Genomic DNA, 18943 nt, shown 5'->3' with positions numbered 1-18943 from the left:
ACACGCAGTTGCAGAGCTTCCACCTCTACCCAGAAGTGGGGCAAAAAATAGATGGGGAGAGCCAGGCTGTCTCTGGTCAATGCACGTAGAAGTGACACTTTTCTTTCTTCTCCTGGATTCTAAAATATGTTTAAAGTTTGTGTTAACTACATTATTACTTAGTTTGAAAAATTAACCTAAAAGCTTTTTCTATATTATTATTATTTCTATAATAATCCCAAGAGCCATAAAATTCTGTTTAGTTAGTTTTAAATATATAAAAATTATATGTAAGAGATAATTTCTTAAGCTTCTTGGCTAATAAATGGGAGCAACAAATCTGCATGGTAACTTTGTAGTTCAGCTTGGTGTGTGTGTGTGTGTGTGTGTGTGTGTGTGTGTGTGTGTGTGTGTGTGTGTGTATTGTATGAATGCGTACACTCAGATATGCACACTTGGTGTGGAGGCCAGAGGAGGACATTGGTGTCTATCACTGTCCCCCGTAGTCCTTTGGTCTCTCACTGACACTGGTTTTCAGTTCGGCTGTCTGGATAGCAAGCCCCAGTGTACTCCTGTCTCTCTGTTCACCCTGTGTGCCATAGTTATGAAAAATGCTGCCAAGGACTGTGGTGGTATATGTACACTCAGTGGTGAGGCCCAGGCTTCTACCCCAGTGCAAGAGGGAGAAGATTGGAGGCGTTGCTAAATGACCCTGAGAAGGATGCAAATTGCCTCTAGTTGAGAATGACTGCTGAAGATGTTCTCTCCTGAGATTGGGTTTTCACTTCATTGGCTCAGCTTTCTATAATAAGCATGAATTTCAAATTGAGAGAATGAATAAAACCAAACAATCAATTTTTCCTATAGAAGAAAGATACCATAGTTTTAAAACTGAGACCTTGTGTTCGTTTGAAATTAAAACCTTTAATCTCCTAAAAGTATATACAATTCATTTTCAGAATTTGGAAAGAATGTTTTAGAGACAAAAGCAGTTGAGTCACTACTGAGGGTTATAATGCTGGGCCGTTAAGTGATTGACTGAGATGGTTGCTGTAGACGAGGTATGGGGCAGTTTATGGGGCTCATTCCTGTGATCCATGCTTATGTGGATATGAATGCTGTGCCTAATCATCTGCTCCACTGAGAGAGCCTCTAATTACAAAGAAGCTCTGGTGGGAAGGTTAGATGGGTGGGTTGGATGGATGTGTGATAAAGCAAAATACTACTTGCAGAGCAGAGCGTAAGTGATGTGTGTGTGTGTGCCGAGCACCTTCTTTGACTTCTAATAGAATGTTGGTGGGAGAATCAGTCTTTTAGAGGTGCTGGCTAAGGTGGCTTTCTTTACACTCTGTTACTTCGTTTGGATGTACTTCAGTTGCTTTTCCAATAATGCTGTAGTAATTAGATAATATACTTGGTGGTCCAAAATCCAAGCTCTAATTTTGTGTCTCATTTAAAAATGGTGACCCTGCTGCTCAGTGAAATATGGAAACATTTTTTAAGTGGAAAGCATTGTAGAGAAATATGAGGTTAGTTAGATGGTTCAGTAGGTGAAGGTGCTTGCTGCTAAGCCTGGTGATCAGAGTTTGATCTCTGGATCACACATTGTGAAAGGAGAAAACCCATAGGGCCAGTGAGATGGTTCAGTGGGTAGGGGTGCTTCCTGCCAAGCCTGATAACCTGAGTTGAATCTCTGGGGCCCAAATGGTGGAGGACAAGAACCAACTCCTCTTGACCACCACATGAGTGTACACACACACATACACAAATAAATAAGTGAATCAGAGAACTCACCTTCTCCAAGTTGTTCTCAGACTTCTACTAAATTTCTTTTTCCCTCCTGTGAATCTTTTTGACATTTTCCAGCTGTTAAAAGGGGATGATTTTCCTAGTGTTGTAAGGTTAAACTCCAGACCTGTACTATCCCTTAGTAATTGAACAATATTTGTCTTTGGAAAGCCCTCTCCTAATTCTTCATCTTCCTCTCCCATTATCACCACCTGAGGATTTATCAAGTGCATCATTTAATTGCTGTTGAGATGATTCTTGCTAGTCTTAGTGTGGGTCCCCGCAGTGTCTGTTAAAACTCTGTGAAGCTCTGGGCTAATGGGGAGAGGGTTGTTTTCTCTTCACTTTTCTGTTAGAAACGTTTTTATTCCCCCACTTTAGGATTGGATTGGGGGGTTTATGTGCAAGGTAATGTAGTTCTCCATTATTTTAGAGCTAGTCTAGGAGGAGTTTGTATGTGCACCATTGGTAGGTTTGGATCTCCTAAGTCCATGAGAATGGGGAGGACGGAACAATTCCAGAGCCAAAAGCAGGAGGCACAGAGGCCACTCGAGCTGCTGTCACTTTAAGAGGTTAGCACTGCATTGTCTGCCCTTTGTAGACACACCCAGCGCTGGGGAGACAGAGGCAGGGGATCTCTGAGTTTCAGGACAGCCAGGGCTATGGAGAGACCCTGTCTCAACAAAACAAAACCAAAGCTGGCTGGCTACCTGTGCCTTCCCTCCCTCACCTCTTGTTTCTAATTGTTTTTGGTTTGTTTCAGACCAGATATCTTGTATGCAGGCTGGCTGTTAAGAGGATGACTGCATTTCTGACCCTCCTACCTGTACTTCCAAGTGCTGAGACTCTGAGTGTCCATCCCTGCACCTGGTCTCTGCAGGGCTGGGGATTGAACCCAGGGTTCATGTATGCTAGGCAAGCCTTCTCCCCATTGAGCTATGTCTCTTAGGAGTTAGTTCCCAATATTTAACATTTTATAGTTGATTAAATTATTCAGGAGTCTTATAGGTCTGATTTGTTACAAATCATAATCCCAGGGCTGGAGAGATGGCTCAACAGTTAAGAGCACTTTATTTCTCTTGCAAGAGGACCAGGGTTTGGATCCCAGCACCCACACAGTGACTTACAACCATCCATGACTGCACTTCCAGAGTCTCTGACACCCTCTTCTGGTCTCTAAGGATGCCAGGCACATACATGCAGGCAAAACACTCATACACATAAAATAAAATAAGTCTAATTTTTAAAAATCTCTGAGCAAGAAGTGAGTGACAGGAGGACTGTAGGACTGGACACCCTTGGACATAGTTGCCTTTCTAGCAAGGACTTTATTCTGGCAACTTGCTTCTTAGTTCCTGTGTGCAAGCATGCTGTGCAGCTCCCAGTTTTTTTTCTTCTTAGCAAATTGTACTAACTATTCTCTTTTCTTTTCTGTTTGGTTTTTCGAGACAGTTTCTCTGTGTAGCCTGGCTGGCCTTGAATTCACTGAAATCCGCCTGCCTCTGCCTCCTGAGTGATGGGATTAAAGACACACACACCACTGCCCAGCTCACAGGTTTTTTTTGACATGTATTACAGCTTCACAACGCAAATTACTCTGAGGGAATACACAGAGTTAGAAAATGCCATCAGATAATACGCTCATTTCCAGTAGAATAAGGATACTTTAATGGAATAAGTGTTCTATAGACATAATGTTTTAAATCAAGGATATACATACCTCCCTTGGTCATAATCTTAGAGTCCTGATGATGGTTTCATGACATCATTGTCATTACAGACTCCATATAGGAAACTCTTAAGGTAAGTTCAGTCCAAGTTCTTTCAAGAATTTTCTCTTGAAATGCTGTTGACACAGTAGGAGAAAATGTCTATTTTTTTTTTTTTGATCAACAGGTATTTTTTGAGCCTGCCATTTTAATTTAGAATATAAGGAGAGAATAGATTCCAAATAAAAATAATCATAGAGGCATCGTGTGTTGTAGTGTTGCTGGTGACTTGAAATTAATGGAAAGAGACTTGATAGACTTTATGATAAAATACCTCTTTTAATCTTTTAACATTAAAACAATGGTAACATAGTCATCTTAGAGTAGAATTTATAATATAGAGATCCACATACTTTCTCTGTAATGAGCCACACAGCCAGTATCTGAAGTCTTTGGAGGCTGTCTATTTTCTGTTGCAGCTGCTTACCTTTGCAGATGGTAAGCCCCGGGTACATAAATGAATGAGCATGACTGCGTTCCATAAAACTCGATTGTGTACACTGAAATTTGAATTTTATGTAATGTCTACATTTTTGGAGTTTTTCTTCCAACCACTTAAAACTGTAGAAACCATTTGAGGGCTTCTGCACTCATCTGCAGAGGTAAGCTGTTGCAGCAGAGAATGGATGGTCCACAAAGTCCTCAGAGGTCATACCAAAAGAAGAGAGAAGTCGGAGAATGAGAAGTTGGTTGCTGATTCCTATGGCCTTTCATCACAGTGACTTTAAGTATGTTGAAACTAGTCTAATGTGTAAGAGTTTTAACATTCTTCTCCTACCGTTTGAGGGGAGGAGAGTAAACTTCACCTGTGTCTTCTGTGTGACATTTACATATCAGATTGGAAGTTAGACGATCGGGATGCTTCCATTTGAAAATGGTTTTTGACTGGAATTGTTGAGTTCTCTTTTTTTTTTTTTCCAGTGAAACTAGCAGTGTATGCAGCAGCAGCGACACAGGGCTCTTCACCAATGACGAAGGACGGCAAGGTAATAATCATCATCTTCTTCTTCTTCTTCTTCTTCTTCTTCTTCTTCTTCTTCTTCTTTTTTTTTTTTTTTTTTCTGGTTTCTCTGTGTAGCTTTGGTGCCTGTCCTGAATCTTGCTCTGTAGACCAGTCTGGCCTCGAACTCACAGAGATCCACCTGGCTCTACCTCCCGAGTGCTGGGATTAAAGGCGTGCGCCACCACTGCCCAGCTGATAATCTTTTTAAAAACCTAGAAGTTTTTTGTTTTTTTTTTTAAAGACTCTTTATTTTTTAATTTTTAAATTATGTGTATACATGAGTGTCTGAGTGTGGGTATGTGCATGTGAGTGCAGTTACCCATGGAGCCCAGAAGAGGACACCAGATCCCTTTGGAGCTGGAGTTACAGGTTGTGAGCCATCTGATATGGGTGCTGGAAACCAAACTCTGGTCCTTTGGAAGAGCAGTACACACTCTTAACTGCTGGCCTTTTTCTCCAGCTCCCTGGCAGTGTAATCTTGATTCCAGCTTTGGGACTTTGTCTCAGTGGTTGATTCCAGTGACTGTGGAGTGACTTATTGAAGGCATATGAGAGCCACCTGGGGAATTGTGAAAATTTCAGATTTTCTGAACTGCCACAAATCAAATAGATTTGAAGTTGGTCCCTGGAATCTATAGTTTTTACAAGCCCCTGAAGTGGTTCTTATATAGTAGCTTATAGTTTGAGAATCTTTGGTCCATGGGGTCAGAGTGTCAAGGCTGGCTTGTGAAAATTTCTTTTAATTATAACCAATAATATTCTCATACATAATTCTTTTGGGGAAGGTTGATATGTTATTATTACTAAGGAATAACTTTTACCTTATTTAAGTTTAAATGCCTGAAGAGTATGACAGAGTCATGTTAATAAACCCTGTAGTGTCCTTGGTGAATATTTAATAAGTGTCTTAAAAAGTCACCAAGTATTCCACTTAAATGTGCATTTTTTTTCCTGAAGGAAACCTTACCTGTGTGTGTGTGTGTGTGTGTGTGTGTGTATGTGTGTGTGTATGTGTGCGCGCGCGTGCGTGCGCTCGTGCGCGCACGTGTTGCCTTTTGATTTTGTTCTTTGTACCTGTTGCCTTTTGATTGTGTTTGTTACTCGATGCTTTTAAATTTTGGTGTATGAGTGTTTTGCCTGCATGTATGTAATGTGTCCCACGTGTGTGCCTGGTACCCTCATAGGTCAGAAGAAGGCACTGGATCCCTGAAACTGGAGTTATGGATGCTCATGAGTCCCTACGTGGGTGCTGGCAACTGACCCCAGGTCTCTGCCAAAGCAACAAGTTCTCCTAACTACTGAGCCATCTGTCTCTCCAACCTCTGCTTTTTAAAGATCACCTGTTGTGTTACGTGCTTTCCATTGAAACCTTCCGCAGCCGGGGATGATTATTTTTATTTTTTAATTTTTTGTGTATGTGTGTGCACCATGAAGGTGCATAACCCTGAAGAGGTCAGAGAAGGCATCAGATCCCCTGGAACTAGGATTATAGATGGTTGTGAGCTGCCATGTAGGTGCTTGGAACCGAACCCAAGTACTGTGCGAAAACAGTAAGTGATCCTAACACTGAGCCATCTCTCCAGCCCTTAGAATCATTTGTAACCATGGCCCCTTACACATTGCTTGGAATGCAAGAGGCCCTATTAAGTTGATAAACCCAGGTAAGTGTAAGCAAGGGTGCAGTGAAGCCCCCAAACTAGACCTACTGTGTGTAGAAAAAAAGGGTTATTGGGGATCAAACTGCCAAGGCTGTCTCTAGGAGAGGTGGCAGAGAGAGGCAAAATGGCAGGATTTTATCTGACAGTCTCACAAAAGTCTCTTACTATTTTGTTTTTTGAGACAGGGTCTCTCTGCATAGCCCGGCTCCTGGAACTCGCTCTGTAAACCAGGCTGTCCTCACACTCACAGAGATCTGCCTGCCTCTGCCTCCTGAGTGCTGGGATTAAAAGAGTGTGGCACCATGCCCAGCTCCAAGTCCTTTTTAAAAACTTTTATTATTGGATCATGAGTGAATTGTAAGAACTATAATTCCCATTCTGCATTAATTCATTGTCAGAAAACGTGATCTAAGGAGTTTACCTGTTGTAGTGCATGTCCTGAGAAATGCTTCTGCCTGAGAATGGAATAAGCATGTCATAGTGCATAGAAACTAGTCCACCGTGTCACTGGCTGGTGAGGCTCCTGTAGAGTAGTGCTCTCAGATTGTGCTCCCCATGTAGAGTAGTGCTCTCTCAGATTGTGCTCCCCAGGCCTGCTCAGCTTCATGAAGAGACTTGCTAGTGTCTGTGTGTCCCCCTGATGTATCTTCTTTCCCATCTGTTATCATCTCCTCACTTCCCCACATCCTGGTTTTGACAAGCCCTTCTGGTGCTTCGGATGCTTGCTGAAGTTTGAGAACCCCTGTTCCCAAGACAGCTGTTTGCAGTGATTGTTTATAGCCAGACACCAATATTTACCAAAGAGCATCCTCTTTGGTGCTTGGTGGTAATAGCTATTATTTGCAGAGTGCAGGCTTCATTGCCCCCTTGGAGATTTCCACATTAATTTTAAGAGTCATTATTATCCTGCGTGTTAGTGGCTTCATGTGTTTGGCAGGTGGGATCTAGTATATGCTGGGGGGTGGAGGACTCGTGAGCTTTAAATGCTGTTGTCATAGTTTATTCTTGCAGTTGGGAAGGGGATGAGTAGCAGACATGAAGATGCCCTTTTCTTACCTGTCTTGTTGGCAGGAATACACTCTAGTAGAAACTGAACTGTTGTTAGGGTAGTTAATTGGAAGTTCAAACCAAGAGGTTGGACAAATGGGTTCATTGAGACCTTACCATTAATGAACAATGTGGCCTTGGGCAAATGTCATAGTTTCTTGAAAGAATTTTATTGCTTGTTTCTGTGGGTTTTTTTTTTCCTTGATAGCTTGGATTTCTAGTTCAAAATGATTTTCTGTCCCATCAATGAGATACCAGCCAAAACAAAGTGTGGGCATAATTTCTTTACTGACCTATTAAGATAAAATGTAAATATGTAAAAATCCCCCAGCAATAAAAACTAATTTTTGAATTGAGGAACTCTTATGGCTTTGAACTCTGTTTGTCTACATGGTGGATAATGGTAAGGAAGTCAGTTTGTTTTTTATGGATAACACTTGGGCTTTGTCAGGTTCTGGGTTCAAATTCTGACTTCATTTACTGGCTTAACCCTGACTTCTGGGCATTAGTTGCTTCACTATAAGTTAGAGCTGTTGTGTGTTTTGGAAGAGATAACATATTTTCAGGTTTTCCACATGAATTCAGGAGGGCCGTAAGGCTAGATCTTAGATTTTACTATTTAAGTGGTGAAAACCAGTCCAACATTCACGTGGAACTAGGTCGATGCCTCAGGTTTCATCTTACTGTGACCCAAGAGGGACTGGACATGTTCTTTTGTACTTTGGTTTATTTGTAGTATCATAACTGTAGCATTAAAAACCCTCCTGGCATTTGGATTTTAACATGACAGCTCAGGACATGATCTCTTTACTCTAGGGGATGATGAGCAAAGTGATTGGTTTTATGAAGGAGAGTGCGTCCCTGGATTCACTGTCCATAACCTTCTGCCCAAGTGGACTCCTGATCACTGCACTGAAGTAGAAAGAATGGACTCCGGACTGGATAAACTCTCAGATCCCACATTCCTTTTACCTTCCCGGCCAGCTCAAAGAGGTGAGTTTGGAGAAGATGAAAAAGTCAAGGTCATGGCTTTATGGTTCTCTTTGGGAAGACTCAACGGTTGCCCTGCTCAATCACTGGCATGCCTCTGGCCATGCATTGCTCTCTGAACTGTGGAGTTAGCTCAGGGTCCTCCCACTCCTAATCAGTCCACATAGGCTCTTGGGACAAATCTCAGTTTGTGCCACATTTAGGCAGCCTGGCATCAGTCACATCCCAGCAATACATCCCTTTGTAAAGTTGATGTGATTCCTCCCAAATGCTCCTTGGAAGCTTGAAAGATCGACTCTTACAGGGAACATTCACATACAAGAAATGTGGCATTTTTAAGTGGATGGTTTTAAAATACTTCTTTAAATGTGTTTGTTTTAATGATCTTATTATTGTGTACTTCGACACAAACGCATATCTGTTCCTTTGCTTTACTTGAGTTCTAAAGGGGTAGAGTGTGGTGGAAAGGGCCCATAACAGGACACTTCTCTTTTAGTTAGCTCCATGTTGTGACCAAGTCATTTCACTTTTTGGAATGTCTGGGCCATTGCCCAAGATGTATGACAATGAACAGGACTGTTTCATAGTTTCTTTAACCCTGCAAATGTAGGACTCTCAGGGAAGTAGCTATCAACCATTGAGCCAGTCATCTGGTGTTTGTTGATGTTTGGTGCCCAGAGTGGCACATCTGTGATCATATTGCTCAGGACAAAGATATGGGCACAGTCTGGCAGATAGTTTTGTGAAGATGCTGGGGTAAGGGCTCCAGTGTGCTAGAACATCTGTGCTTAAGGATCTTGTAACTGAGGCCTCTTCTTTCTACAGGATACCATGCTCGTCTGAATCGATTGCCAGGAGCTACAGCTCGGTGCCTCAGGAAGGGGCGGAGAAGGCTGGCTGGGAAGGTGACAGATCTCATGGTTTCTCCAGTGCTGTGGGAAGGTGGTAGTCCCCATGGGATTTGCGTGCCCTACTGACAGTTGAAGGCATCACAGGACTCTCTGGAGTGAATGAAACCAACTGAAATGTTCTGGGAGTTAAGAAGGGTGAATGAACGTTGTGTGGGATTTGAATGGATACAAACTGAAAGAGAAACACTTTATCCACACAGAAGTTCTGACCAAGCATTTAGTCAGCCTCTGTTGTGTGTAGGCGGCTGGTTTGGTCTCTCTCTTCTGCACTTGTGACTGCCCCTATATTGTTGTATAAGTTAAAAATCTCTTTTGGCTTCTTTATAACTCCTGAATTCAGGATGTGTTTTTATCCTAACTGGACTTTTTATCCTAGAATTGATTTAAAAGGAGAAAGCTACATAACAACAAACTGAACCAAACGAGCAATGCCTTCTCTCACACGTAAAATAACACTGAGCCTGCTTCACCGTCCTCCAGGAGCTTTGCCCTGGCCCCAGGGAGGACAGCTACTGCTCTGCAGTTCTGTCCTTGCCAGGGCCTTTGCTGGGCCCTGGGCCAGTGATTCCTCCCAGCTGTTGCCTTAGCCCACACGGAGAACTTAGGTTCAAAGAAGTAAGAAGTGTGTGGCATTCCCCGCATCCAAGTAGCAGAATAGAGACTTGAACCTATGGGAACTGTTTTGTTTTTTTTTTAACTAAATTTATTTTTATTTTTTACCTTTTGGAGATAGGGTCTCTATGAAGTCCAAACTGGCCTGGTACTTGCTTTGTGTCCCAGACTGGCCTTCAACTTGAAATTGTTCTGTCTAATTTCCTGAATCCTAGGATTATAGGCATGCACCTAGCTCTTGATTTAAATTATTCCAGCTTTGAGACTGAGAACTCGGCTACGGAAACGGTTCCCTAGCCAGGCAGGGAAGATGGTTTTGAGGACGAGTTTGTCAAGCATTTAGAGTGCCTGCTACAGTGTTTGCCAAGCATGTGATGGTTGTCAGTCATGATCATCTGGCTCCTGCTTTGTATTGTAGTCTACCCAGAGAGCTATTTTCTCAAGTTTGGAGCTCGGGTTGGGGGTTGGGGGTTGGGGGGCAGAAACAAACAAGAGGTGAGGTTAATTAATGTGTGTGTGTTTCCCGCAGAAGACAGTTTGCAGGAGTCACTTCTCCTTCAGTCTTGTGGAACCTGGGTATTGAACTCAGGTCATCAGACAGGGCAGCAAGTGCCTCACCTACTGAGCTCTCTCTCCAGCCAGAGTCTTACTTCTTACCTTTAAGTCCCATTCCAGTCTCTAACTAGAGAGGCATTTGACCATCGCAAGAATCACGCTCCATGTTCCTTTTGGCTTACTCCATCTATAGACCCTGGACCAACACCCTTGTTGGTTTTGGAGCTCCCTCTTGACAGGGAGAGCTTCTGTGTGGATGAGGTAAGGAAGGCAGAAGCTGGAGAGTGGTGGACAGTGAGGTTTTCCTTCCCTTCTGTTGATTGTGTAGAGAATGGTCTCTGCCCTGTCTGCTGCCTTCTTTAAGCTCACCAAAGAGCTTTCCGCTTCCATGGACGGGAGTTAGTTCTAGAGGAATCTAGGGTTTATTGGATGTGCAGCTAATGATCTCAAGTGAATAGGGAGAGATGTACTTTTTAAAGTCGTCTTCATCACCTTCAAGGGAGATGTGTCATTTCTAGCAGAGGTCACTGCTCTGCTCCCCCTGCTCCTCTCCCCAGTCCCTCTCTTCTCTTTCTAAACTGTAATCATAAATAATGAGTTTCATTCACCGCTCCCTGCCAGCGAGCTGCTAATTACGCAAAGTACTGCTTGTAATTTACACAGTAATAAACTGTAAATTTAAATATTACGGCATTTTAAGTTAATAATTTTTCTGCTGTAACAAATAGCTCATTATTCACCCATCTTTTTCCTTGGCCTCTCTACGTTCTGTATGTCTGATCTGGAGGCATAACCAGAGGGATGAAAAATACGAAGAATGCAATATGTGAACCTTCCACTTAGCTCCACCCCTGTTTAGAATCTGACCTCAAATTAATTTTTCTAAAGCTGGTGGTTCTGTTAAAGTGTGTTTCCTATCTTCAGGCCAGCTTGTACACATAGTTGAGTACAAATGCCAAGATACCGATGTGTTTGAGTAGCGTTGACACTCAGGCCCGTGACTGTCCTTTCACCTTGGCACTTCCTCTTGGGTGTGACTCTTATTTCTGTGCAGGTTGCTGTGGTCAACAGCATTGTTGATGTGCTCATTGGGGAGGGAGTGCCTTCTGCCACTCTCTGGTGGAGATAACTGGTTTGCCTCAAGGCTGTGCTTTCCCTCTGCAGTCCCGAGAGCCCTGAATTTAAGAAGCAGTTTAGTGCTTTTACTTTGAAATGATATTCAAGGGACAGAACACAGGGATCATTTTTGTGGTTTTTGTTTTTTGTGGTGCTCAGGGCCTTGTGCATGCTAGGCAAGCACTCTAACACTGAACAGTATGTATCTAGCCAGACTGCTTATTTTTCTAAGTAGCACAAGTTCTTTAACACATAGACGTGTATTCAGCAGGTACTCGGTGAGGGTTCAGTCACTGTTTGTCTATGGTACTTGTTGAACCTCAGTCAAATAGTTCATGGAGCTTAGTGTACTCTTCTGCTAAAAACTGGCTCCTGTTGCTGAGTGTGGTGACATACACCTCCAATCTCAACACTCCAGAAACTGGAGCAGGAGTTTGAAGCTAGCTTTAGCTACACAGTGAAACCGTGTCTCAATAAAAAAAAGTGTTGAATCTTCTGAAAAAGTTTTTCTGCTTCTTTATACTCTAGTATTCTAGTATTATTTCATTATTGTATTAATACTCCAGGAAGTATGACTGTATTAAAATTACACAAACATCTAAACAGTAAACAGTGTATACACATGTCGAAACACTCCTTGGGATTAGTTTTACATTTCACTTATGTGTTAGTTAGAAACTAAACAGGGCTGGAGCGGAATCCCAGCTGGTGAAGTGCTTGTGGAGGACTTGAGTTTGCTCCCCAGAACCACGTAGGAGGAAACCTCAGGCTCGAGGGCATGACTGTAATTTCAGCACTGGGGAGGAGGAGGCTCACTGACAGACAGCCTAGCCTACTTGGTAAGCTAAGGCCGGGAGATACGCTGTCTCAAAAAAAAAAATACAGACAGTGCCTGAAGAATGACATCTGAGGTGGTCTCTGGCTTCCATTCGTGCACACACTTATGCCTGCCCACACATGTGTACCTGTATGCACACTTACATAAAACTAAATTTAAAACAGAAAAAATCCCAAGTCCAAAAACCAGTATTTATAATGGCTTTTTAAAAGTTTTTTGGGTCAGCAGAGAATAGATGGGCAATAGATGATACTTCTAAGATGGACTCATCTTAAAAAAAAATAGCTGTTGGATTTTAAGGTTGACACAACCTTGAGATTGCTTGGCTGGCATAGTTAGAGAAGAACTGAGCTTGGTGACAGTTTGCATTGTATATAATTGCTTCTGTGGTTTGATGACACTCTTGTTCTTACCTTTCAGGAGACCAGCATAAGCAGTCTAGGAACCGAGAGGATCAGCCATGTCATCAGTGACTCCCTGCAGAAAGAGTAAGTGCCTGAGTGCCTGCTGGTGCCCTGGCCTGCTCCTTGGAGAAGGAGGGAGAGAAAGAAGGCTTTTCTAAAGGAACCTTTCTATTAGACCCCAGAGCTGAAAGAGGACATCTTAAAAGAGTGGTGCTTCCTGGCAGTTAAGATGGCTGAAGTCAGGCTGGCAAGATGACTCATGGCTGAAAGTGTTGGCCGCCTGTTGTGTGTGTGATGACCAGAGTTCAATCCCCAGAACCTACGCACAGGTGGAAAGAAAGAACCAGCTCCACAGAGTTGGCCTCTCACCTCCCAAGGGTGCTATGGCACACACAGAAATTAAAAAGAAAATTTTAAGATGCCTAAAGTCTTAGATCATGACAGTGATTTTCTTTTCCTTTCTAGAGTAGTTTTTATTTTGTTGCCTGTTGTAATTCTACATGTTATATTACTATCCACCACCAAGATACTATATTTTAAATGCATTTTTCCCAGTTTTTTTTTTTTTTTTAAATCGTCATTCCAAGTGGCTGATTGCCTCTGTTTTCCTTCAGCCCTCTTTAAGGAGAAATCTTTTTGTCCCTGTTACCATGGTGAATGCAGTAGGAAGCATGAATGTAGCTACACAGGGATCATCTACCTTTCTTCTAACAGCTTCATCTCCTGAACGCTTGGCTTTGCTGTGTGCTTTGCCTTCCTACGGGTCTTCCGGGGCAAACATTTGAATATCTGCTGAATAAATACATACATATTGGGGCTGGAGAGACGGCTCAGTGGATCAAGCATGAGGACCAGAGTCTGGATCCCCAACACCCACATAAGAGAGCAGGCAGCTGTGGCAAGCCTGCCTGTAATATCTGCCCGTGAGAAGTAGATCCCAGGGTAAGCTGGCTAGCAGGGAGCTCTAGGTTCAGTGAGAGACCTTGCCTCAATAAAGGAGAGTGAGCCAGGAAGACATCAGACATTAACCTCTGGCCTGCACACACATGTGTACCCATGAACTTACACTCCTGCATTCACACATACACATATGCGCACATATACAGAACTACAGATGTAAATAAAAAAGCCCCGCATTTGTGTATGCTAAAGAACCTGTATGACTCATTTCTTAATCACCATGGTCAGTGCCCGTGGCAGTCCTACACATACGTAACTCATCTGACTTTGGAGTTGGAGTCCTTTTCTCACTGCACAGCTGAGATAAAGCTGTAGTCTTCGTTTGCTCTCCCGTGTCCGGTTTTTACTTTGCGTTGTCTGCCTTCTCCATTGAAGAGCTGCTTCATGAGACTGTTGTTCACACTTAGCTGGCATCCTTCTCCTTCAGCTGCGTCTCTCCCAGGCCCTTTTTTGTCTTCAATAGCCTACCCTTTTTCTTCTTCCCTCTTACTTTTCCTATCACCTCTTTTATTGGTTTCTTTCCTATTATTCTCTCTCTTTAGTTTCTGGTTACCATCAGCTGGGAAAAGAGAGCGAAAGCAGGTAAGATAATTTTTTGGGTCATCTTTTATCATTTAATTTCCTTTTCTTTAGAAAGAATAAAGCATTGGCTTCTGATTTTCCCTACATTTCTGCTTGTGCACATGAGGTGAGTAAGATCACTTCCCCATCAATCACTCTTGACTTTTGAGAGCTGTGTTCCAAGACTGCCCTGTGCTCGTCTGTAAGAATGGTAGCCAGCTCCCCTCTTAGGTTCAGCTGCAGTTGTAACACATTGCAAGGAAAGCCTGCTTTTATTTTCATTCCCCACCCCCCAGGATTTATTTTTACTAATGTGTCCATGTTTATATATGTGCATGTGACCCAGGGGCCTGCAGAGGCCAGAAGGCATCCAATCTGCTATAGCTGAAGTTATAGGCCGTTAGGAACTGCTTGACATGGGTGCTAATGAGACCGGAACTTGGGTCTTCTGGAAGAGCAGTATTTGCTCTTAACCAGTGAGCCCCTTGTTTTAGTTTTAAACTTGGATTAAACATGTAAAGTGAGTCTCATTGCCTCTGGCTTAGCTTGCCAATCTGAACACAGGAAGCAGAAGGCCTCTCAGCCTTTGGGGACGTGATCAAGGCCTTGGAGCTTTCTGCTCTTAGTCTTTTCCCTGGCTCCCCCAGGGGGACCTGGATATAGTCAGGCCTCGAGTGGGATCCATGATTTGAAAGTGACTCGTGGTTCAGTTTAGAGATGAGGGTTACTTAACCTTAGTTCTGAGCTTGATGGAGAACGATGGGCAAAACTTTTCTTGCTCCTTGGTTGGCTGGTTGATTATTTTGGGGGACTATTTAGCATTTTATTATGTTACACAGCTTACATTTGCAGACTTCACTGGGAAGTTGCTGTTCCACAATTAACTAGAACAGTGGAAGATAAAACCAGTGTATGTTTATGAGATGACTTTAGTTGATGTATTTTAAGTTACATATTATAACGTACATTAGAAAAATGTAATTACTATGTCAGACTGACTTTGTGGAAACAGGACAAAGCTAAGTGTAAGTAATTGGTGTAAAGAAAATTCTAGATAAACAGTAGTGCAGGTGGTGGGCAGATAAAGAAAGGGTCATGAAGGTGGCATGCAAGAGATTTGGGGGCTGTTAAGCTAGAGTGTGGATTGTATTTGCTTCAGAGCATGCAGAGGCAGGACTTCTGGCCATCATTTGCTCCACATCTGTTATGTACAAGTGGGTTCAACTAGTTTCCTGAAGTTGCAGAGCTGTGTGTACTAGCTAAGTTCCTGTTCTTTTTAAGTATGCTTGAGGTTACCGCTTAAGTTCTTTCGTCTTAAGTCATCAAGTTATCCATTTTTCAAAGGACTATTTTTTGAGGGAAATTTCAGAGAAGGCTAGCAAAGAAAGTGAGGTGCTTTGTCCCCAGCTCCCTGTTTGGTTTTATAATCTCGGTGCTAAGGATGGCGTGCTGACATGTGCGCTGCACTCTCCCCTCGCAGTCACCTTTTCGGGTCAATAGGCGAGACACGGAAATGACCTTATGCCCTGAAGAGCAGTACTGGAGTTAGCCCTGCAGTAACCCTATCATACCACAGGTGAGGTGGCCAGTGATGCACCCTGGAGAGAAGGCTAGCGAAGATCAGAGGTGACATGACTTTAACAGAAGCGACTCACTCGGTGGTGCATTCGCTTAGGCACGCTAACTCTAGGCGCCTTCCGGTTACACTGTACTTAAACTGTGTACTGGGATGGGTGTGCAGTTGTCCTTGAGAAGGTAATTTCATGCTAGTCCTCTTGGGAAAAGGATACATAGTGGATAATCACTAGGTTTAAGTTCCTGGACTTCCCATTAAGAAGTACTGTGTTTGGCTATTTAAGTGATTATTGCATAAAAGTTTTGTTTGACATGGAATAGTTTTGCTTTCTTTGTGCTGGGACATTATGGACATAAGCTTAAATATGCACAGTGTTATTGAATGATACCAGTGTTTATGGCAGAAGGGTTGGACATAGCCAAAGAGAGCATGTAGGCTGCTCTTTGGAATCAGGTCTCTTTCATTTAAGCCCTACTGAAACAATCTGATTTATCCCCACAGTTTAATCCTCTCTCTCCGCTTTACTCCCTGGATGTTCTTGCTGACGCTTCTCATCGAAGGTGTTCCCCTGCACACTGCTCTGCCAGGTAATTGACTCCCAGTGGCCATTATTTTCTTTTGGAAAGTGCGGTGTTCCTTTTCATAATACTTGAGATTGTATGGTATATGTGCACAGGGTCCGATTTGATCCTTACAACAACTTTCAGAGGTAAGTCGATGTTTCACAGATGTGGAAACAGGCTGAGGGTGGAGGAATTTTTCCTGTGATCACATGGCTATGTCTTCTGGCTCATATTTCACATTATTTCTGCTGCTAAAAGCCCATCTTCAAAGAACATTATTAATGTCCCTTGCCATGACCTGCAAAGCCCTGCATAATCTGATTTCTGCCAACATGGCCAGCTTCCTTTCATACAGTCCTGTCCCTTCTCTGAGCAGGAAGATCTAGCAGTACTAGGGAGCTCCATTTTCTTCTTTAAAAATGGCAGCCCTTCCTGCCTTGGGCCTTTGCTCTCATTCCCCTTGTCTGGAAACCTCTTTGAGCTCCTGGATAACTAAGAGGTCATCTGCAGTACCATCTGGTTATTCTATTTGTTTCCTCCATAGTGTTTACCATTGTCTATACTGAACATGTATACTGTTTATTTAAAACACCTATTCCACCCCTACCCCACTTTCGTTCTCACTAGGATGTAGAGACCTATCTAGTCCCCTGGTAAATCCCAGCATGTGCACCTGGCACTTACTCGGCATTCTATGTGTGTATGTCACATTTCTCATTATGGAGTCTCCTATTCAGGTGACATGGAACTGGGTATAGTGTGATGACAGCATTTCTTAGCAGTGTTATTGGGCATAGAACAGCTCAGAGTCTGGACCAAAGAACTCCTGTTAGTTATGGTAGCTTGAGGAATTTCTTTTCCAAGGTTCTGATGCGTTTTGTTTTGTTTTGTTTTTGGTTGGTTTTGGTTTTGGTTTTGGTTTTTCTGAGACAGGGTCTCACTCTCACTATGTAGCTCTGACTGTCCTGGAACTATGTAGACCAGGTTGGCCCGGAACTCACAGATCTGCCTGCCTCTGCCTCACAAGTGCTTGGATTAAAGGGGTGTGCCAATACACCCAGCTTCTGGTGCTTTTTTATTAGTCAGCTCTTAAGTAAATGTGGTGCTCCTAGACTTGTGTTGTAGCTACACAAAGAAGTAGCTGTTCTTTGGAAATAGTTACAAAGAGTTAGGATAATGAGCCCTGTTGCATAACCTACTGCTAGATATTTCTGCTGAGAAAGTAGTATTTTAAGAAGGAGAGTCTTTTGAGAAGAGAGGCCATTGTAAATAGTGTTGCTAAGAATGTGGAATTGGGGGTGATAGAACTTCCACTGTAGGCCTTTACTCCAATATCATGCTGTTTATCATGCATTCAATCAGCATTTGCTCACTCCCTACTATGTGCGAGGCTCTTCCTTTAGAACTGAAGCTCTCATGAGAAAATCAGATATGGAAACTGGCAGCTATGATAAAGGCTTGCACCTGAAAGCTGTAAGACAGAGGCAGGGCTTCTGATGCAGGCCCATGGGGGTTTTCTAGATTTCAGTCCTTAGAAGAACACGTCTCTGTTTGGCTTTTTTCTTTATGCTAAAGTAGTAGCTGTGTATGCTCTTTGGGAAGACCAGATGAGCAGCACCACATAAATTCAGCACAGAGAGTGGATTACTCTGCTCTCCTTCCTCCATGGCTGCTCCCTGGGGCTGTATTTGGGCAGCATCAGCACCTCTCTCGTCTCCCATCCTCCTGTGGCCAGTACCCAGAGCTAGATCCATGATACTTTGTGCGTCCTGTTACTCTGTCATTACTGCTGTCTTGATTGGCAGCTTGTGTGGCCGGCCTCGGAAACATTAAGAAGTCTCAGCCAAGCTTCTAGTGCACACGGCTTGGGAGTGCTGCTGTTGCTTTGAGCGCTTGCTAGAAGCAAAGGAGAGAGCCCGGAGATGATTCCCAGTTGTCTTTGTCTTGTCTTTAGGTAGCAGTCCCAGATTAGAAGGCTCGATGCAGGTTCTGTGAAGTTGGGGGGGAAAACGTTTGAGTTAACATTCATTATCTTGTCCTTAAGTTGTTCTTTGTTTTAAATTATATGTCTCTGTTTGGCCTAGTACCACATGTATGCACATTCTGTGTGTGTGTTATATGTATAGATCTTATCTCCTGCTCCCTCTCAGTTTTCACTTATTGAAGGACACAGGAAGATTTGGAAGGTGCTCTGTGGAATGATCAGAGAAGGTGTCCTCAGTGCAGGTTTCAGAAAATATGAGTGACACTGAGTTCTTGGGGATAGCTCTCAACCCTTTAGAGTGATGGTGTCCCCACGCAGCAAGGTGTCATTGGAGCAGGACCTATCTAACTCCAGTTAGGGGACTTGTACAGTGGGGTTTGGAACCATGCAGGGAGTTGTAAGAAGAGTGGACCATTTAGCAGAAGCCTTGCATCAAGCAGAGGGTGTAAAGGAGCAGAGTGCTAGAGAAAGGCAGCTGAATGACTGCATTAAACAGTGTTTCGAATGGAGATTTTATCTTTTTCTTGTCCCATTTTATTTGTAGTAAGAAGAAATTTCTTTCAAAGCATCTGGGCAGCACTGGGAATTTTACACCCATCATTAGAACGATTTGTGCGCGTGTGTGGTGA

General features: G+C 43.1%; 1 protein-coding gene across 6 annotated transcripts in view; it reads left to right on the top strand.

The window, feature by feature from the left end:
- The window catches only part of Gpatch2l (G-patch domain containing 2 like), a 52855-nt gene that overhangs the window by 10744 nt on the left and 23168 nt on the right, over positions 1 to 18943 (top strand). For 4 of the 6 annotated variants that reach the window (XM_052739229.1, XM_052739234.1, XM_052739228.1 and 1 more), the window contains exons 3-8: positions 4458 to 4522; positions 8061 to 8237; positions 9060 to 9139; positions 12687 to 12754; positions 14264 to 14318; positions 16269 to 16354. In XM_052739229.1, the coding sequence (XP_052595189.1) occupies positions 4458 to 4522; positions 8061 to 8237; positions 9060 to 9139; positions 12687 to 12754; positions 14264 to 14318; positions 16269 to 16354 (531 nt within the window). Of the gene's footprint in view, positions 1 to 4457; positions 4523 to 8060; positions 8238 to 9059; positions 9140 to 12686; positions 12755 to 14172; positions 14213 to 14263; positions 14319 to 16268; positions 16355 to 18943 lie in introns of all 6 variants that reach the window. The other 2 variants (XM_052739235.1, XM_052739233.1) reach the window with 1 other exon arrangement.

Source organism: Peromyscus californicus, unplaced genomic scaffold, assembly GCF_007827085.1.
Source record: "Peromyscus californicus insignis strain IS unplaced genomic scaffold, ASM782708v3 Scaffold_15__1_contigs__length_86483966, whole genome shotgun sequence".
In the NCBI taxonomy this organism is placed as follows: Eukaryota; Metazoa; Chordata; class Mammalia; order Rodentia; family Cricetidae; genus Peromyscus; species Peromyscus californicus.
Note: the sequence above shows the minus strand (reverse complement) of the source record. Positions and strands in the feature narration are given on the sequence as shown.